The sequence below is a fragment of the Spermophilus citellus genome (genome assembly GCF_964194105.1).
Source record: "Spermophilus citellus genome assembly, chromosome: 1".
NCBI classification, from domain to species: Eukaryota; Metazoa; Chordata; class Mammalia; order Rodentia; family Sciuridae; genus Spermophilus; species Spermophilus citellus.
In genome coordinates, this window is record NC_138182.1 from 139,192,598 (window position 1) to 139,217,783 (window position 25,186).

Consider the following 25,186-nt stretch of genomic DNA (forward strand, 5'->3'; position numbering starts at 1 on the left):
TTCTTTCTATTAGTCTCACTTTATCTCTTGGGACAATCCCAAGTTTCTCTTTTGTATATGAGTCCAAATCAGTGGCCTTTCTGTCTACCTACTGACAATAAATCTTGCTTTTAGAAATTATCCAAATAACATTCTGCTTATTATCTACTTTTCCTTTTGCATATCTTGGTTATTTCACTGCCTTGCAAACTCCAAGGTCTGAATTTGTGCTTCATGCTTCTTCAAATTTGCCATAATGCTTATCATTGTTCCTAATGCAATTTCAAGATCTCAAGTGATGTTCAGTTAAGACATTGAATTCCCATGCTTCTCTATAGCAGTATCCACAACCGCCAAGATATGGAAACAACCTAGGTATGTGACTCAAAATGAAATGCTATTCAGTCATTAAAAGAATGAAATCCTATCCTTTGCACCAATATGGCTAGTAATGGAGATCATCATGTTAAGTGAAATAATCCAGGCACAGAAAGACAAGTACTGTATGATCTTACTCATACATGAAATTTAAAAAAGCTGACCTCATAGAGGTTGAGAATAGAATAGTGATTTCCAGAGACTGGGAAGAGTAGAGAGTATGTTAGACAAGAGTAAGAAGTTCTGGTATGTTTTGCACAGTAGGGAGACTATAGCAAGCAATAATGTCCTGTGGATTTCAAAAAGCTGGAATGATTTTGAACATTTTCTAATGATAAAGGTTTTAAGAGAGGGATTTGTTTAAACTGATTTAAACATTATATGATGTAAACCATACATGTATTGAGACAGTACATGGCACCCCACGAATATGTATAATCTTAATGTTCTTATGTATTCGTTAAAACATAAATGTATTTAAATAAATAAATAACACACACAGACATTGGATTAATTCTCTCTTGTATTCGTGGGCATTCATATAGTAAGCACAAACAAAACAAAACAGAACAAAGTCCCTCTCCATTCTTTTTTCCCTACTCCTACAGTGAGACATGAAAAGAGAAGATGAATACCAGGTGGCTGTCCAGCCAGAAGCGATGGCATCTTCCTGCCTGATGGCCCCTTCCACCTGCTGCTCAGGAGATAAATAACCTGACAGCAGCAGTGGCTGGTGGCTTCTCAATTACGCTCCAGCATCCTCTTAATGTCAAAAATCAAAATGGAGCTGCTGAGGCTCTGTTCACAATGGACTAAACCATCGCCCTATCAAAAGTGAGGCTCCATGGAGAGCTGGAAGCCACTTCCTGGAGATCTTCCTGGTGGCAGTTGAAGACCTGGCTCAATATTGCTCATTGTGGACTCTGTAAGCTTCATTAGTGATACTCTAGCCTTCTCAGAGCCGGTGATGGACTCCCAATGTTGTGGTATTGATTGTCATTGCACTTGGTAAACTCTGCAACCAGCGAGTGCCTAGGAATGATGTTGATAGACAGGTTTCATGGTGAAATCTGTGTCTGCCTCAGTGCCTTTGCTTATGGTCATACCTCACTGGGAGTTTCCCTCCTGCTTCTCTTTGCTATTTGTTGTTGTCATTGTAAGAACATCTTGTGATCTATCAAGGCACTGTCCATGCTTCCCAAAAGTTCCTTTTCACCTCAGCCCACACTAATGTTCCCTTTCTCAGAAAAACTCTAGCACCAATGCAGAGAGCCACAGAGCTCAGCCCTGAGGTTCTGTGTTCCAGAGAGGAGCAATGGAAAGAGCCTATAACTTAGGTCCAGCTGGACCACACCCACTACCTTCTGGCACTGCAACCTGAAAGATCCTCACAAAGCAGCCCAGCAGTCCCAGTTCACCCACCTCCACAGCGGGGTCCTGTTCAGTGGGTGAACTGCTATTTCTGTGCCTGGATTTCTACTGATGGACACTGAGCTTTCTCGAGGTATGTAACACTACCATCTCCATAGGAAAACTGTCTCGAGTCGACATCTTTTGTAACCCCATACTTTTGAGGCCATTTATGATTTTTTCCCCTTGTTTTTTTCATCCTTCATTCATCTGTAAAGTACCACAACTAAAAACATCTCCTCTACAGCTTTTGGCCTCCACTTTGGCCTCTCCAAAGTGGCTTTATCTTTGCTTCTCCCTCTGTCTCCCTATCCCCTCTCCCCAGTTGCCTCTCTGCCCTCACTCTTGTTGGGGGTGGAACACACTCACCTTTCTCCCTCAGAAGACAGAGCAACTATAAAGAATAATAACAATAGAATAATAATAATAATAAAAGCAAAAGACCCCATTTTTAAAGAAAAGCAATCAGAGTTAGGGAACTCTGTAGAAGAAAAAAATTGTTTGTCCACAAATTCTAACAATCCCCAGGATACCCTAAGTTACCTTCAGATTTCTAGTCTGAGAAGACAGCAGTATATCCAGAATAAATCATGGGTGTTAGAATCAGACACACACATGTTATCATCTCAGCTTTGCTGGGTGCTCATGGGCAAGCAAATTAACCTCTCTGAGCCCCAGGTTTCTCATGTACATAATGATGCTGACATACCAGGCAGAAGTTGGCATGATGATGAGAAGTGACAAATTCTAGCACCAACTAGAATGCCTGGTGCACTCTAGGCACAATAAATAAAACAATTGACACTCTTTTCCCAGGAAAAGGAAGATTTGAACGTTCCCAAATAGTGGCAAAACTAGCAACATTGTTTTTTCAATGTCCTTCTCTACGATTCTCCTCTCTTCTCCAAATCTATTCAGAAACCAGGAGTTGAGTTGCCCTGTAGCATGTAGGTGGGTGGTAATGGCTAGAAATTAAATTCCCTTCATTGCATAGAAAATATGACCTAATCCTTCATTCCACCATACACTGTATTTAGCACAGCGCCTCCTGCCAGGGTTTGAATGAATTGTGGGAAGTGTGCCAATCTGCACCTCAATAAGGAGTAGACTTGGGTAATTATCCTGCAGGGTTCAAGATTACAGGATGCCCTCAGTCAGGTGCAGATGACAAAGGTGACAGCAACAATATCAGCAGCTTTTGTGCGTGAGTCCTGTGCAAAGGAATACATTTCATGTATTTGTCATTTAGTCCCGAAAATACCCCAGTTGATATAAGAATCAGTATTATCTCCATTTTCCAAAAGAGGATACTGAGGTGCAGAGTTATTTTCTCCAGCTTACCAGCTAGCAAGGTAGAGTTAGGGTTCAATCCCCAGACGGCCCTATTCCAGAGTTCAAGTTTATGGCTGTTACTGTAAAGTGGAGATTCAGAGGGGTAATTAGGTTGGGTGGGGGCAAGGGGAGAGACAGCATTTGCAAAGAGGGAAGGAGTTGAGTGGGGAAGAGGTCACCTCAAGTAAAGGGGATAAGAGAATAACAGTAAAACTAAGCTGGGCAAATAAAGCACGACTTGGCTTGGCTAGAGCCATGGCTAAGCTGAGACTCATGGGGAGACAAGTCTTAGATGGGGAGCTGGGGACATAGTAGATATCATCTTGCTCCCATTTGGAAAAGGAAAAACTGAGATCCAGGAGTAAGATGCTCACCCCATGATGAGCAGGAGGCTGAGCTCGAGCTTCTTTCTAACCTCCCCCAGCCCGTGTGACTGACAGCTGGTGCTGCATCTCCTCTTGGGTGGAACTCCACTCGGCTTCCAGCAGGTACTGTCCTCATCATGTTAAAGCCTTGTCTTCTCAAGCCACCAGCTGTACATAGCCACCTAGGATTGTAGCTTCTGTGTAGTGCCCTTGGCACTATTCATTTTCTGCAGGGTACCTTGGGCTTAATTTTCCTATTATGTCCCTTGAACACAGCTAGGATAAAAGTATATACAAATGATGCATCAAAAATGATTTGACAGCACAGTTGGATGGTGGTAGCTAAATATGCCAAACTGTCAGCCTCCCTGTAGGGGTCTGAGCATGCCTTCCCCATCCACTCAATTACTAACACTCTCATTTTTCCCTTCATAGAACTCACAATTCTTCCCAAACAAATGGGTCTCTTGATCTTAGATACTGTATTTCCAGTGAGGGTTTAAAAAGAAATAGGGGGTCCTCTTTGGGAAAATGTGGAACCCAGGCAGATGTAGCTAGCCATGGGTAGGCTCCAGACATAGAGATATGGGGGTCCATGTTTCTCCTAGTACAGCCTCCATTCATGGTCTAGACTTTCCAAAGTGTGTGAAAGAAAAGAAAAGAAAAGCATCAGATTTTTATACAGGAAACCAAAAAAAAAAAAAAAATCACCTTTCTTCCTGGAGTCTCAGACTGGTGGTTGAGAAGCTAGATGTGGGCATGCTCTTGTTTGATCTGCACAGAGTTCCCCCGGCAATGAAGGTCCACAAGTGACAGAAGCCTTCTTTAGCTGACACATGTGTACTCAGTTCACTGTGGCCCCAGACAAGCTCCAACTTGGTGTTATTGAACTTACACTAATCGTCTGTGTGATTATGGCTGACTCCCCCGCCTTCCTGTAAACCAGAATCCCCCCAAACTGGGATGTGAGTGTCAGTTCCATTTTGGTTTAGCTTATTGCTTGTCCCACTGGATAAGCAGGAGGACAGGAACGTTTGCTTTGTTCAATGGTCCCCACAGCACTGGAAACCATGCTAAAGAAACATTTGATGAAGAAATATGTGCATAATTGATCCTAAACATCCCATTCATCTCTGTGAAAAACTTTCTGAAAAAGCGCCTATTGTAATTTTGGAGGGGGAAAAATTCTCTTTTAATTAAACGGTTCAAGCGGTGGACTTCGGTGCTACCTAAAGAAAGAGCAACTGGGCTGGGGTTGTGGCTCAGCGGTAGAGTGCTAGCCTCGCACATGTGAGACCCTGGGTTCTATCCTCAGCACCACATAAAAATAAATAAGTGAAATAAAAGTATAAAAAAAAAGAAAGGAAGAAAGAGCAACTGGACTCCCTACTACCTGATGGCCAGAACTGCTGGCTGAAATAAAGAAAATGACCACTTTCATTTGCATCCAGAAAGGCTCTTGTTCTCCTGCTATTGAGCTCATTTCAATAACTCCAATGCCACTTTTGGAGCTTCCAAAACTTAGTGTTCTTTCTGAAAAGGTCTGTGAAGCTACTCAGTAGCAGAACCTGGCTCTGGGACTCACCATAAGACAGCAGAGAATTAAAATTGAAAACATGGGTTGGAATAAACTGAGTCCCCTCCACCAACTCTTGTCATGGGGGCCACCCACAGATGGTCCATGTACATACCACACCTTCCAGGATTGCAAAGTCACCTCACCTGGGCTAATCCCTCTGCCTTGGGGTTACTTGTGAGGGAAAGGCATTGAAGGGGAATTTACTCTTGTGAATCCCCCTGTGACCCTCTTCTGTTAGCCTGGGCTGCGGGAGAAAGGCAGGTCCTTTTGTGACCACGGAAGGCAGCAAGTCCTCTGCCTTCCGTGGTCACAATTGACCACTCTGTTCCCAGGGCCTTGCTGATTAGCAGTTATCATAGGGCAGTGAGCAGGCAGGCCCTAGGATCAGTGCTGATGGCTGTAAATTGACACCCTTTCTTGCTGCCCCATTGACCTCGCTTTCTGTTCTTTTTAAGTGATCTTACCTAGACAACATGCTGGCTCAGTGACTACCAAACTTTTATGCCCATCTGCTCTGGGTGGGGAGGTTCACGAAACACTCACAACCGTCTCACCAACTGCAGAGCTTCCTGTTCTGCAGGTCTGAGAACCAGCACTGGGACAGACACCCAAATGACTCTGCTGTAGGGGATCCCAGCAGAAACCCCACACCTCGTCCCAAGACCCAGAGTGTTTAATCATCCATCCCACATTTCTTGCCTACTGTTGTCCACACCATCCTGTGACACTGTCCCTTACAGCAATGAACCTGTGGCCTAAACCAGACTTGTGTTTTCAAAATGAGAACAGTTTTTAAATTCAGGCTGCTTTCATCAACTCTTAGCTTTCTTCTCTCCCCCACAACACTCTGGTGACCTCAGGATGAGCAAGACACTCAAGATGAGCAAGAGAAATGGGTCTCCATGCCCCTCTCTGCAAGTGTAGGAGGGAGAGCAGGAGGTACAGGGGGAGGTTTTCTCATCATGTCTCAATGCTGGAGGCATATTGGTTGCCATGGAATTTATGTGCATACAAAGGTCAAGTTTTCATTGGCTATCTGCTTGGGTTTTCCTCCTTGCCTACCCTGTTCCCATGGTGAGTCAGTCCCGACAAGTAAATTAGCTGAAGGGTGTGTGTGTGTGTGTGTGTGTGTGTGTGTGTGTGTGTGTACCCGTGCTACCTAGGGTTCTGGGAGATCTCCAAAATGCCATCACTCCCCCGCCCGAGACTTCTTCTCACTGAGAGTAATTATCTTTACCAGGTAGAGATAATTATTATCTGTGCTGATGCAAATGCAGAGTATGAACAGGATAAAAAGGGCGCTTTCTGAAACCTGAAATTTTAATTTCCCATTTTTCTCTATTCTCCAAGGACCCTCCTACCCCTCTTCTTCTAAACCTAGGAAAGTACCAACTCCATGGAGGTGGATGGGGAAATGACTGTTGCAGACAGTTGCTCTTAGTTCACTTGTAGGTAATGGTGCCTTGGGTTGAGACTTCGTGGTAGGGAAGGATTGGTCTGGGTATCCGTGAGCCATGGGTGTTGCCTGGGTGATATTAGGGAAAATACCTTCTTAGGCCTCAATTCCCTCATCTGTAATGAGATGGATAAACCAGAGCATCCTCAGATCCTACACAGAGCTAAAAGTCTCTGCGTCCATGTTTTCCAAATGCTCCCTCCCTCTCAGGTTCACCCTTAAGTCCTCCCTGTCTACATCCTCATAGATCCACTCCATCAGCAAGTCCTGTCAATTACGGTTTCCAAGTAGACCATAAATCCATGTCCATGACCATCATCGTCATTTCCATCACTGTAATTTCTCCTGGATGGCTGTGAGAGCCTCTTGTTCAGCCCCTCTGTTTCTCCTCTTGACTCTTCTCTGCTTTAACTCATTTTCTTTATAGCTTCCCAGAGTGGTAGTTTAGCATGCAAATCAACCCTTCTCTTGTTTTAAAACACCCCAATGGCTTTCCATTTCATTTAGAGTAAAACCCCACATTTATACCATGGCCCTGCATGATCTTGCCTTGGTCTACTTCTCCAATATGATCTCAAACCCCTGCTGTCTTCACTCACTACAAACCAGATACACAAGTTGGTCCTCCAGTCCTTGAGAGCACTAAACTCTTAAGGGTCTCTGCACGTGGCTATTTTGTCTCTCAGCTCTATATAAACCTTGCTCCCTTTTACCCATCAGGGCCTCAGAGAAATCTTCCTGGAACACTCTAAGTAAGTCTCCTTTAATTACACTTCCTTTATCATCCATGGCCGGTTCACTTTATTTGTAGCACATCACAATTCATATGTTCACAATTACTAGTTTAATGCCTTTTACCACTGTGCCAGCAAAGGCAAAAGCAAAAACTCCTACCCTGCATCCAGCTCCATCGTCAATTGAAGTTCATATTCTCAGCACCTAAAACCATGCTCTGCATGCCATAGGCAGTTACCAATATCTGTTGAATAAGTGAATGGTGTGGGCCCCAAATAGGGAGGAAAGGGACTTAAAGGAGATTTGGGGGATCCAAAGATAAATTTTGATTATGTTGATTTTCATTTCACCTTTAGTATATTACTTTCTCAAAATCTCCCTGTGTGGAAAAAATAATCCACAATATCTATTAAATATAGGTCTTTGGGCACAGGAAGCAGGCCTTACAGAGTCCGTTCACGGATGGCTTTCTAGTCTTGCCATCAACCTCATGACAAAACCATTGTATCTTTGATCACAGCTAAGTTGAATTTTTTAAAAAAATATTTTCTTAGTTGTCAATTGACATTTTTAAAAAATTTATTTATATGCGGTGCTGAGAATCTAACCCAGTGCCTCACACATGCTAGGCAAGTCTCTACCACTGAGCCATAACCCCAATCCCGCTAAGTTGAATTTTAACTTGCAATGTTAAAATAAGTTAGAAAAAGCCAATTTTCTATCTAAACCTTTCAAAGGGAAGATGGAAGTGTTTTAAAGCATTTCAGGAGCATTTGCTGGCTAGGGGTCTAAGACAAATTTTTTAAATATTTTTTAAAATATTTTATTTTATTTTTTTTAGTATGTGGTGCTGAGAATCGAACCCAAGACAAAATTTAAATACACAATTGTGAGTATATAAACTGTATGTGTGCCAGTAATAAAGTGAACAATCATTATAGATCATTTTTATGTGTTTGTGATGCTCATGCAGAAAACATTAAATTCAGGGATGTGGCTAGGGCTGCTGGATGATTCCAACCATCCATCACACCTTTTCTACTCCAGAGGCTGGAAAGCCTCGATCCCTGCCTTCTGGGCCTCCCTCCAAATAGTCTGCTGTTTGTGATGTTCTAGATAGCAGCAGACATCTACTAGTGGTGGGAAGTACTGTGCTTAGCTTTCGTTTTCCTGATGCAGAGAGACAGACACGGCTGGGAACACTTCTACTCCCTCTCACAGGAAACAATGTCTGGGAGCTTTCATTTTGTGATCTAGAAGAAAGACCAAGAAAATTACAGAATAGTTGACCTTGAACCCTATCCCACTGCCTGCTCCCATGTTTGTTTCATTCTTTCTTTTTTGATACCAGGGATTGAACCCAGGGCACTTAACATCCCCACCCTTTATTTATTTATAAATTTGGAGACAAGGTCTCAATAAGTTGCTGAGGCTGGCCTCAACCTTGCGATCTTCCTACCTCAGCCTCCTGAATCCCTGGCTTTAAAGACGTGCACCACTGTGCCTGGCCCATTATTCTTATGATATGGAAAAGATAACTCCTAGTTTGTTCATATTACTGTGATCAGGTTTGTTACTTGTAGACAACTACACTCAGCCACATTTTTTTTTGGGGGGGGTTACTAGACATTAATAATAACTTTAAAACGAGTAGAAGGAGACAAAGGAATTTGTGTTGTAAATGCAGATACATGAAATTCTGATAAAATTTGGTTTTGCAAATCCTAAATTATTGAGGATTTGTGATACATTCTCTAAGTAAGCAGTGTGAGCAGTGAACTGAGGCTCATTTGGAGGAATGTTTGACATATGCAAGCACCTTACAAAATACCTTCTCCTATAGCAGCCAGAGGGTTTCACATAGTGTTGTGCATATTAGAAGAACACTGAGAAATAGGTAGACAACAAAAGAATGTCTGCTGGTGTCAATGATTTTCTGCTTGGCCTCTGACCCTGATGACTGTCCTGCATCTTTGTCTTTTTGTCTGGCCCAAAGTAAGATGAAATAAACCTTCTATTTTTAATGAATATTTCCAGGAAACATTGTGACTCACAGTCTGACTCTTACAGGCTGTTAAGCTCTGGGATTGGCAAGGTGGGCTTAGTAGGGAAAAGTCTATCCTAAGTGGATAAAACTAATTACTATGGTGCATCACAGTCAGTCATATCTATCAGACCCTTTCATCCCAAATCCCAAATTCTTCTTCCAAGTTCCTTTGGGGAGGAGCCCCAAGAATCCAGATATTCTTGGTCCCTGGATGAACCATTGGCTATTTTTTCTTTGTCCCTGGACTTCTTCAGAAGAGCACAGTAGGCTTTCCAATCAGTGGCACCCTTCCTTCTAGTGAAGTCGAGTCAAAGTACAATATACAAAATAAATTTTAAAAAATAGCATGCATTTTACAGGCTTCCTATGTGAAGGTGAGGCATTGGTACAGCTTCTATGTATGTCCATGTCTTTTAAACCTCACAGCAATACCCCAGGTAGAAACCATTCCTTGCATTTTACCAATGGGAAAGGAGAAACATAGAGTGGGGTTGTTTTGGTAGAGCTGGGGAGGAGGGCGGCTGGATATTTGGCTGGTCAGTCTTGTCTCCATCCTAGTGTGGCTTCCTGAGTTACCCCAGCAGAACCCTCAAAAGTCCAGGGAGCACAGTTTGAAAATTCTCTTGCAATCAGGGGTCATGAAGTCAAATTCTCTGTGGGGCCATCTGAGAAACACGGGAAGGAAGAGAGGCTGGGTGGGGTTGGGGGAACGGGTGACCACATGGATCTGCTCCAGAGGGTGCTACCCTGAGTTCTGGATAACCATTGCCAAACTCTGCACAGATTAAACAAAACATGTGTGCCAGAAGATTCAGTTTGTGAATTGTGGGCCTGAGGCCCCTGGAGTAATCACAGGGAGTTTGAAAACCCAGCATGAGATAGAACCTCAAGGATGCTGCTAAGAGGTAGATGCCCACTGAGAAAGAATTAACAGAGAAGGACAAGTTCTGGACACAGACGTGTTTTGGTGGGCCGACATTACACTGAGTAGATGATAGGAATAATTTCTTCCCACTGTTTATCCACTGGCCTGATTTATTTTTAAGTGAGCCCTTCCCCTGCTTGGTTCTTGCTACTCTTTGCCATGTGTTTTCCAGTATTGGCCACGCATCCAGTCTCACACCTCCTCCCCCACGTCCCCCACCCCCCAACTGTCTTCTTATTTAAAGAAAAACAAGATTATAATGGTGAACGATGACACTTTCCAAATTATGAAGCAGGAAGAATAAGTTCTGGGAAAAGCTTCTCAGGAAGATTTTACTCCATTACCACTTGGAAGCGTCAGTCTTCATTGACACTCAAAATGCAAGATGGCAATGCGGGTAGAGATGCCTCCCAGGCATTCCATGAAGCCTGGTATTAATGCTCTTGTGACCTGGATTTATCTCTGGAGGCCAAATCCTAAGCCATGTCTCCGCACCTGCTTTTGAAATTTGGTGTTTTACAGGGGAATGTCTACTGGAGAAAGATCACAGACACTAAGCAACTGGACAAACAAATCTAGTCAGTACTATTTATCAGTAAATTAGAGGGGATGTATGGCTTGAACATTTCAAAATGTAAGGAAAGTACATCACACATAGATAGGAAGCCAGTAAAAGTGGAAATTGGTCTAGATTGGTAGTTTTCAAATGTTTCCCCTCTTTTTATTTCTTTTTTCCTGCAAAATAAATCATATCTACAAATGCAATATATACAGCAGACAAAAATGGAGCCACTCTGGTTCCACATAAAGGGTTCAAATCCTGCTGACTTGATGACCCTGGTACTTTCAATGTGGTATTTGAGGCATCTCTGAGAAAGCCCATGTTTGAACCACTAGGAAGAAATAAATATCATCCCTGGAATTGGAGTTTTTCTGAGGTCTTTCTCAGAACCAAGAAGAAGAAAACCGTTTTAAGATACAGGTACACCAGGGTAAGGTCACTTGCCCAGAGCCACACAGAAAGTCTGTGGACTATAGCCAGTGCTACGACCTATTCATAACCCACGACCCTGCCCCCATGCAGGTGTAAGGACAGTGGTGTGAGTCTCTACTCACCCTTCCACTGGCTGTGTAACCTTGGGAAAGAGATTCAACATGAGGGTAGGTATACTGTGAGCCCCATTTCTGCCTGAGTGAGGTTCCATTGAGATGATGCATGTACAAGACTCAAATCTTGCTTGTTGTATAATAAGTATTCAATACATGTTAGTTATATAGCACTGTTCCCTCCCCCCAACAACTCCATTCTTTCTATGTGCCTTTCAGAGAAACATCAGTCATGATTATGCCATCAATCTTTTTTTTTTTTTTTTTTTTTAGTACTGGGGATTGGGATTCAGGGGTGCTTCCCTCTGAGCCACATCCCCAGCCCTATTTTGTATTTCATTTAGAGACAGCATCTCACTGAACTGCTTAGCGCCTCACTTTTGCTGAGGCTGATTTTGAACTCACGATTCTCCTGTCTCAGCCTCCTGAGCTGCTGGGATTACAGACGGGTGCCACTTCCCCACCCCATGCCTATCAATCTTGAAACAGAGCACATTAATCAGACAGTACAAAATGCTGGCCCAACCATAGATGCATCCAGATAATCCACAGTATGCAAAGGACAATGAACCATAAAGAGGAGTAGAAAAACTGAAAACAATGAAATCTGGAAATAATTCCAATCTCTTAAATTTCCAGTAATTTTCTTTTTTCCCAAGAAAAACAGCACGAAGGAGAAAAGGGAACTGACCTGGGAGAAATGTCACATCCTTGCTGCATGAAAGCTCCCAGCGAGAACCACAAACTGTTGAATATCCCAAACTCATTCGCCTGGTCGCTGGTCGTCTGGTCTCGTCCCTCCTCAAACTCTTCACTATGCCATTCATAGGGGCTGAAGCGACTGACCAGGAAGAGGACCACGCTCACTCCGATGTAGGCAAAGACGATGCACATCCAAATCTCGTACGCCAAGGGGTCGAGGAAAGAGAAGACTCCTGGCTTGGACTTCTGTGGCTTTTTAATCATGATGGAGATGCCCAGACTCATAAATGGCTTGGAGAAGTCTATAACCTCTTCCCGAACCAAGGTGATCGTTAAGGGGGCCACAGCCACATCAGCTCTCTGCAAAAATAAATAAATAAATAAATAAAATTCAGTTGAGCTCAGCAGCTTTCTTTGTTCTCATTTCTCTCTTCACTGTGAATATTCTTTTGTTTCTGAAAAGATGTGAAAATGGGAAAGAATTTAGAAGTCAACCACTCTGGCTCTATTCCTGACAAATGGATGATCAGCTCAATATTTTACTGGAGGGATTATCCTAGTATCTGACAGCTCCACTTACCAGAGACGGCTTCTTCATCCTGCAAGAAGGAGGCTGTGGTTCTGTCTGTTGATTTTGCCTGTCCAGCAGCCATGTCTCCTTCCTGTGGCTGAAAAACCACCCTTGCCCTCCCTCCTCTCAGCTGCTCAGGTTGGAGTGGGGCTGGCTATGCTTGTTACATGAGGAAGCACATAACCCAGGTCTGGCCAATCAGCATACTCTACCCCCTACCTGGGAAGTCTCACTGAAGGATGGCATTAGAGCCAAGGGAGTCTACTGAGCATTACCCCTGACAGCCAGAACTGAGAGATGCTGAGGATAATCCCTGGTGCTGTAACTTGGGCCACTCTAAATTCAGGCCTTACCTTGGCCTCCTTAGGAACATGTGTCAATACATTCAGAGATCTGTCACCAAGAAAATGAACCAGTCTTTCTGTTTGCCTAAGCCACTTTGAATTGAATTTCTTTTACCTGCATCCAAGATTATCCTGGCTAATGAGGTGGTAAAGGCAAATTTAACTCAATAAACATTTATTGAGCACTTATGTATAAGCTCTAGGCTGAAAGCTGAAGGTAAGCAATGGTCTCCACACGCAATTGCAATTACAAATTGGTAGGGAAAACGCATGAATATGTGGGCGCATGCACACACACACACACACACACATACACACAAATATACAGATACACAACCTTTCCAGTCTGTAAGGTTAATGGGATGCATGTTGTCTAAGAGATATAAAATGCTACAGGAGACCCGGAAGGGATTCATTCTGGCTGGAGAGATCAGAAACTGAATCATGGAACAGGTGACATGTACATTGGGCATTAAAGGAGGGTAGAGTTAGGACAGGTTGCTCTGGTACAGGACAGCAGGCCAGGAATCAGGGACCATGAGAGTAGGAGCCTGGCAGTGAGAAAGTGCAGTGCATTTTCAACTTTTTTCCCCCCCAGAAAAACTGCTAAGAAATATGCAATTAATTTAATTTTTAATTTTCAAATCCAGCATGTGGATGAACATAAAAAGATTGCAATGAATGTTCATCCTTGGGTATCCAGCATGTGGAATCTCCAGGCCTTTGCTCTTCCTTTATTCTTACCTCTAATCACAGACACACTGGCATCTACTCAATAAAAATCCAGCGCTCTGTTGGCCCGAGATCAAGAGATCCTGGAAACTCAAAAGGGCTTCTATGGACAGTTGCCACAACATTCATTTCTGAAATGAGAGACGTGCTTAGACAAGTCTGTTGGGGAGAATGGCTTTGTCTTACGCTGCTGTATAGCAGCCCAGATGTGAAGCTTGGAACAGACACTGTGCAGATGAGGGTCCTGCCAAACCACCAGTCGGCTGCTACTTAGAGATTCCTTCTAGTAACTCTCATTTGCTGGGACTACTGAGAAGGTGCTTTAAGTGGAATAAAAAGCCTGGCTTCAGAATGACTTAAGTTCTCACTTATAGAAAAACTCCATAAAATGCTGCAGGAGTCAGGTGTGAGTTTCATAGTAATGCTGTTCTCCCCTCATCCCCCACCAACACCTGCTGCATAAATCTTGATTTTTTTTTTTTTACAAATACTTACAAATCAGTACAAGGGAGAAGATATCTACTCTTTTATCTGTAACTTAGCATAGAAAAGGAATGAGAGAGAAATGTAATGTAAATGACTTGGAGGGATTGACTGGAAATAACCCACAGGGTGAATGCAGACCAGCTCAGAACATGGTACAGGGTATTAAATGGATTTGTCTGATGCTCCCTGACATGAATGAACAGAAAGGATCATAGGCTGGAAAATTAAAGAATCACATTATCTTAATGCTTCGTTCATTTAGTGGTTCAAAAATGCGTTCCATGAAATATTTCTGGAAAGATGTTAATAAGTATACATGAAAATTAACATGCTTGGGAAATATAGATTTAAACAGGTTATTTTAGGGCAGATTCCTTCAACCCTTTAAAAGACCACTATGCACTGACAATTTCCAAGAAGAGTATGTTGGAAGCAATATTTCTAAAATTGTTTGTCCTTGGATCATTCATTTCTCTAAGCATTTATAAAAAGGCACCATAATTCTTGTTTTAAATACTTACTTCACATTTTGGGGGGGTGAAGGTCAAGTCCATTCAACTACTTGAGAGTGCCATGAAGTGTGACCATTTTATAGGTGCTAGAAATTATTTTTGTAAACTGACATCTGGGGACAATGGCTCTCAAATTTGAGGGTACATCAGAATCACATGGAGGGCTTTCAGAATCATAGATGGCAGGGTTTCTAGATTCAATGAATCTGGACAGAGATGTGAGAATTTACAATTTCAACAAGTTCCCAGCAATGTTGAAGTAGTGACTACACTTTGAGAACCCACTGACCTAGGAGATACCAAAATGAAATATGCCATGCTTGTTTCAAAGCAATTTGGGGAATGTGGTATGTATCTTTGATATGGGAAAAAAAAAATAAACAGGGCACAGTGGAGCATGCCTGTAAACCCTGCAGCTCAGGAGGCTGAGGCAGGAGGATCAAAAGTTCAAAGCCAGGCTCAGCGGCAGTGAGGGGCTAAGCAACTCAGCGAGACCCTGTCTCTAAATAAAATACAAAACAGGGCTGGGGATGTGGCTCAGTAGTTGAATGCCCCTGAGTTCAATCCCCCCCCCCAAAAAAAATTCCCAAAATATACATAAAACTATTGGGGGTGTAGATCTGCTCTGAGCCAGGCATGGTGCAGGTGAATATCCCCAGAATGGCTCTGTGATAAAGAATTCACTATCTGTGTTTCAGGAAGGTGACCTTGGAGGAGTTCCCTATCTTGCAGGTCTCATGCAGCTGGTAAGTTGGCAGAGTTGAAACTCAAGTCCAGGTGTCTGCCTGCAAAGCTCACTCTCCTTCTGCTTCACCAAGACAAAGGATGGACAGGCATGCATCTGGAAATAAGGCACAGCAACATTCCCCAACAAGAAGCAGAAACCAGCTACAAGTGGCATCATCTCCTCATTGAGAACACCACTGGCTTGGCTAATACTAGCTTTACGGTTCAGTGTTTGGATGTTATGATTTCTATAGAGTCTGTCTTAATGTGTAGTACAAACAGCAGAATTGTACGTCCCAACTCTGCTGTTATTGGCTGTGTGTCCTTTGCCAAATCATCTAACTTTTCTGGGCCTCAGATTCCTCATCTATAAAATAGAAAAATGACCTTACCTATTTCACAGGGTTGAGAGGAGGATAGCCTAGCATGGGGCACATGAGCAGTGTGATTTGATGAAATATTACTGCTACGATTATAGCTAAAAACAAGAGAGAGAGCAGCTATACCCAAGGCAAAGAAAGAATAAATTCAGAGTCATCTAGATGATTTTTTTCCAGACTTTTCTGATGGTTTGTGCTTGAGAAATATTTTTCTGAACCCCTTTGTTCTTTCTCAGGGGAATTGAAAAAGAAAGATGAACTTAAAATAAAGGAAGAGTTAGCCAGTTGGGCCCAATGTGGAAAACAGTTTTACTGGGAAGGGGGACAGACCCTGGCAAGGGGAGACCAAGGGAAGGACTAACCACGGAGGCACGCAGAGTTGACTCCTGCTTGTCTGAGCCCTGATGAGCCAATGACTCAACACTGACATCTGGCACTGGGGGCTTGTCCTCAAGTTGATCACACGGTTATTCTGCCCAGATCACAGGCTTTTTTACCAAGGGGCTGAATTACATGAGGTGAAGGTGAAGATGAATGCTGGGGAAGGTGAAAAGTTCACAGCTGTTGCCATGGAGATGACCTTAAGAGTTTGGTGGAAGTTCCCATGGAAACCAGCCTCCAGAAGCTCTATCCAGACCTCTGTCTTTCCTCAGTGGAGCTTCCAAAGTGAAAGGCAGCAGAGGAAAGAAGAAAGAGGAAAGCACAGCCCGTTCCTCAGCCTATGAGCGACCTTCACAGGTTGTCTCAGAAGCCCTCTCCCTGAGGAATATTTTATTATTTTATTTTTAACTCCATCTTCTTCTTTTTTTGAATTCCCTTTGTGTATCCCCGGATTCTCAAAACTCACCTTGCCCTGCTATAAGATGATGAGATTTACAATTCCTTTAAGTGATTTTTTGCCTCCTGACCAGCACTGAGCATCATCATGGGGCCCAGCCTCAGTGCTTCCACTCCAAATCCCCTGCTGGAGTTTCCGGCTTCTGTGAGTGGGGCCACACTGGCCCCTTTCCCGCACAGAGCCGCCATGTTCTTCCATTGCCCTTCACTGTTCCCTTCCTCAGGCACCTCCACACTCTCCCAGGGCCCACTGAACCAGTCCACGCTCTTCCCTACACCCTGGCTCACTCAGAGCCCTCGACAGGACAGGGCTGCCTCCCTCCCACCACTATCCTGTTGTGTACACTTTAGAAATTTCTGGAATGCTTTCCTCCCTTTCGGTTTGATTATGGCCACGTTCCAAGCTCTGCACCCATTCCGAGGGCTAGGAAAACCCACATGAGCTCTGATGTGAATCATACAATTCACGCTCCTTGATTCTGCACTCTCATTTACTATTCTCTCATTGTCTTTTCTGCTTTAAAATGTGTAGATTGGTGGGGAATCTCTTGTCTCTCAATGACTCCTTAAATACTAACAAGTGCAGGACGTTCAGTGGCTTCTCGAAACGGCTTTAGTTTATTGAAGATTTTACAGCCATCGTGCATGCAGTTATTTCGAGTGTGGTGAGTGATATAGAGATGGGGTAGCTCTACCACTATCCCACAGATCGCTACTATACCAGGCAGGGAAAGGACATTCTCATAAGTTCTACAGGGAAAAAAGCCAAGAACAGTTCAAAGGGAAGTCCACACCCATTGAGGGAGGAAGAAAAGACAGCTTGCCAAAAGTAATATGTGAGGCAGGTTTTGGAGGAGGATCTTAGAGGTGGAGAATGGCAGGGAGCACTGTAGGGAACAGGGAGAATGGGGGGACAGGTTGGCTGAACTGGAAGTTGCACCAGAGGGTCTATAGAAGCAAGTGATTAGAAAATTAGTTTGGATCCAGGTACATCGAATCCCAGAGTAGAAATTTATAGTTTGAGTAGGGCAGTGATAACCCAAAAATCTGCCTTGAGAAAATTGACCTTGGAGCTGAAGTCACGAGATGCTGAGACCTGGAACCTGAGCAAAGCATGTCTTAAGACAATATGTTTGGACTGATGTTATCTATTCAGCTGCAATGATATTCAATTATGGGGTCTAATAGGCACTTGTGTGTAAGACCATCCAGCCACCAAATGATTACCTTCAAACCCTCTGTCTCTGCCCTCCAGCTCCACCCTGGGAGGAACGTACCCCATAGACCAGCTCTCCCACCATGCCATTCCAGGCCTTGGTGTCAGGATCCCGTGCTCCATATTTCCCATCGCTGACGATCTCCAGACGGTAGGAGTAGCCCACATGCTTGGCAATCTCCGCTGCCAGCTCTACACAGTAGCCCTCGTAGCGGTCATTGCCCTCAAACTGGTTGGCGTTCTTCTTGAGCATCACATAAGGATCTTCCTGGTAAAGAAACAAGGAGACAGAGGATGTGGGTCATGGGTTCACCCTGGCACCCTCTTCAGCAGGGCAGAGGAGTACACTTTGGATGTTGGCTAACACAGGGCAGTCTCTACAGCCCCTAGATCTATTTCCTGAATTTCTGCATCCATTTATAAACATCTTGGGATAAGGAATCAAGCTTTTAAAACATAAGAATGTTTCTCCATTGAAATATGATGAATGGCTTTTTAAATAATGTTCTTGGAGCTCTTGTTTGAATTTATTTATTTATTTTAGATAATTCTGGGAAAAGAGGAAGTAGATCAAGAATAGGTTTCAGATTTCTCGTTATCAACCACTGAAAATCACAGCAGTTTCATTTCTCTGTCCTTTCTGTGCTAGACTTAGGGGGGCAAAGGCTTCTACTGAGGCAGGGTGGAGTATGAAAACCAGCACCACTTTGTGTCACCCTTAAGTGTCATATATGAGGAGAGTGGCTCCAGAGCATGCATTGGCTTATCCAAGGACATGATAGTGAGTCTAAGAGATGCAGAGTGAAAATTCAGGGCCTCTTATTTACAGAGTATCCCCTTTTCCAATCTCTATGTTTATCTATGGTACAGTTTTTGGCAAAAGGAATGACCAGCTCTCACTCTTGGTGGAAAACCTTTATGGTAGTCTGGCTTGAATCCCAAGCAACCTCGACAGAGGACTCACTAGGATCGTAGTGACGATGTACGTTCTGTTCTGAACGCTGGAGTTATCTCCCCCAGCTTGAGCATCGGTGGCTGCAGGGACAAACTTGTCATCTTCATTCCAGTAACCAATCTGTTAGTAAGAAAAAGGTGGAGACATAAGATGGGCCAGGTAGGAGAGCAAGGAGCTCAGCATCACACCTTCATGAGGTACACCAACATCTCAGGAGACAGCAACAGCAAGAACCAAACTTCCCAGGTCTTTCCATCCCTAACACCCCGGTGAAACTCGCCATAATGGTGGGGTATATCTGGAAACTAGCCCCCTGGAGATGTGAGGGGTTAACTGATTACACAGCTTAACTGTTGTACAATACAAGCCAGGGTTGTGGGTATTCAGTTCCCCACAGCTGTTACAAGGTCAAACCTTTCCACCTAAGTCTACAGGTGGTTTCTTTCTGTGGGCTCATTCTGAACTAGAGTTGAAATCAGATGATTTAAATATTATATTCCTTTTGACTTTTTTTTAGGTTACCTACATTTTTCTATCTAGATTTAACTTCCTAGGACAGTTACTTTATCCTTTATTTATTTCTCTTTATTCCAAGTATAAACTATTATAATAGTGAGGATATAGTTGTGTTTAAGGTTAAATATCATTAATTTCCCAAACATCAACAGGTTATTATTTCCAACTCATTTTCTAAGATCTTTCAGCAAATATTTATTGTATCCCTATTGTGTACAAACAAGGCTTTGAGCAAAAACGTTGGTGTTGGTGTGTGGTGGGGTTGAGAGAGACACTAAGAAGTCCAAGAGAGTATCTGCTCTGAGAACACCTCTGGTCTACTAGGGAAGACATGAAACACACATGGAGCCCAAGAAATGCCAAGTAAGTAAGCCTAAGGTGTTCAGAGAAGCAAAAGCTGAGAGTAGGATCCAATGTGGAGAGAAAGACAACAGGAGGAGGTGGGGCTTATGGTCTTAAGAAAGGGGACTGGCTGGGCCCAAATCTTGTAGATTAGGAGGAATAGCAACCAAGGTGTGAAGGCAAGTTCAGCGCATCCTGGCCAGGAGGGCAGTGGGTGCTTGAGTCTAAGTAGCAGAAGGCTTTGAAAGCCAGACTTGGGAGGTGGAGTATATACTGAAAGCAGCAGGGAGCCATGGAAGGTTTGGGATTTGCAGAATGATCTACCTCTCTCTCTCTGCCACACACACACACACACCACACATCCCAAACCTATCTATACCTATCTCTCCTCTTTCCCTTCCCTTCTTTTCCATTTTCCCTCCTCTTCTCCTTCTCCCTTCAGACAGTTGTGTTTTGTTTTGTGATCATCCTGCCAGGTGTAGCTATAAAGGGAAAAAAGGAAGGAGAGCTGGAGGTGCGTACATAGGAGGTGAGCAGGTCTCCCAACAGCTAGAACTCTGCTCAGCCTCACGAAAACCCAGGCACACGCCAACTGGTCAGCGCAAACATCCCCTTCACCTGGATGTCTTTTCCAATTCCTTCACCTGGAAAACTTCAGCCCTCCCTGCAGTCTCGCAGTCATTAACCACAACAGCGATCATTGCCAGCATGGATAATGTTCTTGCTAAGTCACAGGCTGAGTGTCTCACAGTTCCCATGTCCTTTCATCTGGCTTGGGGAGGGTGCTAACTTGTCTGTGGTAGTGCAGCTGGAAGGCGGCTGAGCTTGGCCTGGAACCCTGGCCATCTGTCTCCTGCGGCTGCTTTGCACTGTTAACGCTGTTCTTATGAAGGGGGCTTCAGCCCTGGGCTGGGAATCTTTGTTAGCACTTACGCTTTTGTGTTTCAGACACGCTTCTAAGTACTTCATATGTTTCAACTCCTTTCATCCCCATAAAACCCTGTGAAGTTGGCTAATTATCCTTCCCATTTTAAGTGTGAAGAAATTGTGATGTGGAGAAGTCAAATAATTCCTCAAGGTCACAGGGGAGCCAGGATCTGAACCAGGAAGGCTGACTCCAGGGCTGTGCCAGCCAACCCTTGGGGGGTTCATGAGCCTTCCCATTACAGCCCTGGGGCCCCCACTTCCACCTCTGTCCCATCTCTCCACGGTGCTGCAGACTCCTCATGGACAAGACGGTAGCGTCTCATCCATGTGCCTCCCTTTACACCAGCACATCCTTTCACAGAGAAGCAGTTCAGGAACTGTGAGAGGCGAGAATGGAGCAGACAGCTGTGATCCAGCATGGTGCCCAGCACCCTGATGATGCAGAGACGGTTCAGAGGGCCTGGCAGGGCTGTGCCTCTCAGGGTACTGTGTGGAGATTCACCCTTAGGGCACCCATGTGCATGGTGTAGCCTGTGTGGGAATGCTTTTGTTTCTTTCTTTCCCCTCTCCCTCCTTTTCTCTCCTCCTCCCTTCGTTCTTTCACTGTAAGTCCATGAGTTTAATTATTCCTACTGACTGTACAACTATCAGAAGGGAAAGTTACATCCTTTGACTTGATCCTAATTCCTCTAAAAGCCACAGCATATTAAGAGGTATTATTTAAGCCAGCAGTAGTGTGCATGCCTGTAATCCCAGCTTCAACTAACAGGAGGCAAGGCAGAAGGATTGCAAGTTCAAGGCCAGCCTGGGCAACTTGGTGAGATCCTATCACAAAATAAAAAGAGACACACAGCTCAGGGGTAGCTGCTTGCCGCTAGTATTATTTTAAACAAGAGGGGGTTCATTGCTCAATATATCATCTGTCTGGCCTCACACAGACCTGGTTCAAGAGCTAGCCTCTCCTAATGACTATGATCTTGTGTAAGTTACTTGTTTGCTATGGGACTTAGTTCCTGATCTGTGACTAGAATATAGTAACCTGCTTCACTGGGCCACTGTGAGAACTGAATGAGTAAATGTGTACAAAACATGGTGCATAGTTAGGGTGCTGACTAGTTGAAGATTAACAGAGTTCTACACTATGATGCGTTTCAGTTTTTAATTTGCTATTGAAAATCATTAATCTCAAAAGAAGTATACATTCTAGAGCAATTCCAAACTCAATTGACAAGCCAAATTCTTCTTTACATACAGAATATCCCAGGGTAAGTGATTCAAAACCACAAAACACTGATCTAAAATCTTAAGTTATTTTGATAAAAGATGGAGGGGGGAGATGAATCTGTGTGTACCAGACATATGTCTTTGAAAGAAATATTAATTGTTATGGATGGTGGCCCTTCAAAGCTAGAATCATAGAACTAATGTTACATTAGAATCTATAAAAAACTAATGTGTATCTTGGCTTATTTATAGCTACATTCATATCAAAAGCTAGTAGACTAGTTAAATACTATAAAAAATATTATTGTATTACTAATCCTCTTATAGGAAAATAGGACTAATATTCTCAGAGTCAGTAGAGATTGATGTCTAAACTCATGCTTATGCCTCATTTAAACTAGTGGATTGAGAAATATGGTTTTACATTTTGATAAAAAGAAAGCTGGCAAAGATTTCTGAAGAGACATGGCACTTTGGAGATGAGAGAATATTTCTTGTTCGTGGGGAAGTGGGTTGGATTATTATACAGCACTTTGATTCTCTACTGAGGATATGCAGGAACTTTGATTCTATCTTAAAGTAAATCAGAGTTAGTAGTTTGGTGAAGATTGGGGCTACTGTTCACGAGAGGATTTAAACAATTCTGACAGCAAGAGGTCTTCTCCTGGGGCCAGTTATAATTTTTGATCTCCTGTTTTCCATCTACCTCTAAAGAGTCTTTGAATATAGGAAATGAGTCTAGATTTTTTTTTTAAGTGGATGAAGTTTTTAAAAAGGAGATGTTCATAGAACTGAAAATTCAATTGATCTACCTTACACACTCATCTAATTGAATTTACACACTGATATCTCTAGGTCATCTTTGAAGCCACACTCCTGACCTCCAAAAGTGACATCAATTATAATCAAAATTTTTAAAAGTTGCCTCCTGTGGCAGAGACAACTAGCTGACCACCAGGTATTCTTGTTTGCCTTCCATAGTGTAGATATTGGCTACCTAGCCAGAAACTGCATTTCCCAGCCTGCTTTGCACCTACTTGGGCTCAATGATTGTGTTTTTGTCACTAGAATGCAAGGGAAGTGATGCATATCTCTTCAGATGGACCCTTAACATCTCCACAAAGTTTTCGGGGTTTTTTTTTGGGGGGGGGCTGGGATTTTGGGCTCAGAGGTAGAGTGCTTGCCTACCATCCATGAGGAACTGGGTTTGATCCTCAGCACCACATAAATAAAAAAAAATAAATAAATAAAGATATTGAAAAAAGAAATTTTTCATTTTTTTCCCCTCCCTGGTGTGTTTGTTAAATGTTGACAGCCAGAAACACCCACGAAGGCAGTCGGGCCTCTATAAACCTGAGTCTCAGACAGAACCCTCAGGTTAAGAACTAGTCACTAAGTAAATAAGAAACAAACGTCAATTGCATTAAACAGCTGAGATTTTGAAATGTATCCATTCACAGCACCTAGGGTCATCTGGACTAATACAGTTAAAGGATTTGAAGTTAATAAATTTGTCTGTAATTTCATCTGAGATCTGCTGGAGGTGTTATTTCACTGAATTAGCCAGCTTCTCTCTTCCCCTTTGGCTGGCAGATCTATGGAAATATGGGCCAGAGTACTGCGCTCCTTGATCACCCAGAAACAGTCAAAGAATTTCCCACTCATTTAATAAGCAGCCGTTCATTTGCATGAATTTACTAGGTATGTGATGTCAGCATATTCTAGACACCAAGAAGAAAATAAGTAATACAAATATGGTCTCTGCTTTTAGAGACCACGGTTAGTGGTGCTATGGTTTCAATGTCCCCTCCAAAACTCATGTTGGAATTTAATTGCCACTGTGATGGTACTGGGACATGGGACCTTTAAAAGGTGACTGGGGGGCTTCGCCCTCTTGAGTGGACTAATGCTGTTATCGGCTCCACCTTCATGAGTGGATTGATGCTGTTACTGTGAGGGTGGGTGAGTTATAGCAGGGTGATTTTTGTCACAAAAGAGACTGTTCTCACCACAGGATGCCCTCCATCACATGGTGCAACAGAGGGCCCTCACTAGACACCAGAACCTTAATGTCAGACTTGCCAGCCTCCAGAAGTGTGCAGAATAAATTTCTTTTCTTTATAAATTATCCAATCTGTGGAATTTTGTCACAGCAGCAGAAAACAACTCAGACAAGTGGCAAAGTGGTAAAGAGGAGAAGAAAGACAATCCATATCCAGATCAGGGTTTGACAAATTATAATATCTTAAAGGACCAGACAAGAATTATTGAGGCTTTTGGATGGTGCACTCTTTGTTTCAACTGCTCCTATCTGCTGTTGTTAGGAACCAGCCATAGATAAAATATATAAACAGATGAGCATGGCTGTGCTCCAAAAACCTTTATTTATGGCCACAAATTTTAATTTTGTATAATCTTTACATGTCACCATATCATCTTTTTTTGATTTATTTCAACTGTTTGTTGGAAAAAAAAAAAAAAAACACCATTAGCTCATGGGCTGTACAAAAACAGGTGGTGAGCTGAATTTGGCCTGTAGGCTTAAGTTTTCCAATCTTAATTTAGATCAACCAAGCAGTAAAAGTATCTCACAAGGAGTAAGCAGTATCGAAAAAGTAAAATAGAGTGATGGCTCTGCTGGGTGGTGGGGAGCTACTTCAGATGGCTTGAGCAGGGAGAGCCTGTCCAAGATGGCTCCACCCAAGCTCAGACCTGAATGACAAGGAGAAACACAGCGTGTGAAAATATAATGGTAGAGAAAGCCAGGTAAAGGAACAGCAGGTGCAAATGTCCTGAGGAGGAATGAACTTGATGTGCTCCAGGAACAGAAAAATGCCAGAAAAGATACAGAGTAATGAGCCAGAGTGAGGAACAGGAGCTGATGTCTGGGCTTTGAAGGCCAGGGTCTGGAGATGACACTGTATTTTACTGATGACAGGAACCCACTGAAAAGGTTTAAGCAGAGGAGCGATAGAATTTGATGCATGTTTGAAATTTATTTTCCAGACCTTGTGGTGCAAAAGTGGACTTGTTAGAGAGGCAGAAACATAGATGGGGGTCTGTGACCGGCAAGGGGGGTACTGTGCGGAGCCTTGAAGGTGGCTTGGGCATGGGGTCAGCGAGTGGAAATGGAGAAAAGTGATTGGATGGGGACTGTACCTTAGAGCTCTAACAGGATTCAGTATGTCCAAAATCAAATGGCAAAGATTTAAAGGTGACTTAAGAGGTCATATGGAATGAAGAGTGACGATTTCTTTGTGATATTAGAATATTGATTTTTTTAAAAAAAATAGTTTTATTTAAGTAGGCAGATAAATCGTGTATTCACTGTGTTCAACATTGACATTTTGAAACATCTGCACATCGTGAAATGGCTAAATCTGGCTAGTTAACATACTCATCA

At 43.1% G+C, this 25,186-nt stretch overlaps 1 protein-coding gene across 2 annotated transcripts in view; it reads right to left on the reverse strand.

Annotated features, from left to right (window-relative positions):
- The window catches only part of GRIA1 (glutamate ionotropic receptor AMPA type subunit 1), a 301,467-nt gene that overhangs the window by 75,308 nt on the left and 200,973 nt on the right, over nucleotides 1-25,186 (reverse strand). For both annotated transcript variants that reach the window (XM_081305244.1, XM_081305245.1), the window contains exons 9-11: nucleotides 18,784-18,894; nucleotides 17,881-18,087; nucleotides 12,005-12,375 (exon numbers count right to left, since the gene is read on the reverse strand). In XM_081305244.1, coding sequence (XP_081161370.1) covers nucleotides 12,005-12,375; nucleotides 17,881-18,087; nucleotides 18,784-18,894 — 689 coding nt within the window. The remainder of the gene's footprint in view (nucleotides 1-12,004; nucleotides 12,376-17,880; nucleotides 18,088-18,783; nucleotides 18,895-25,186) is intronic.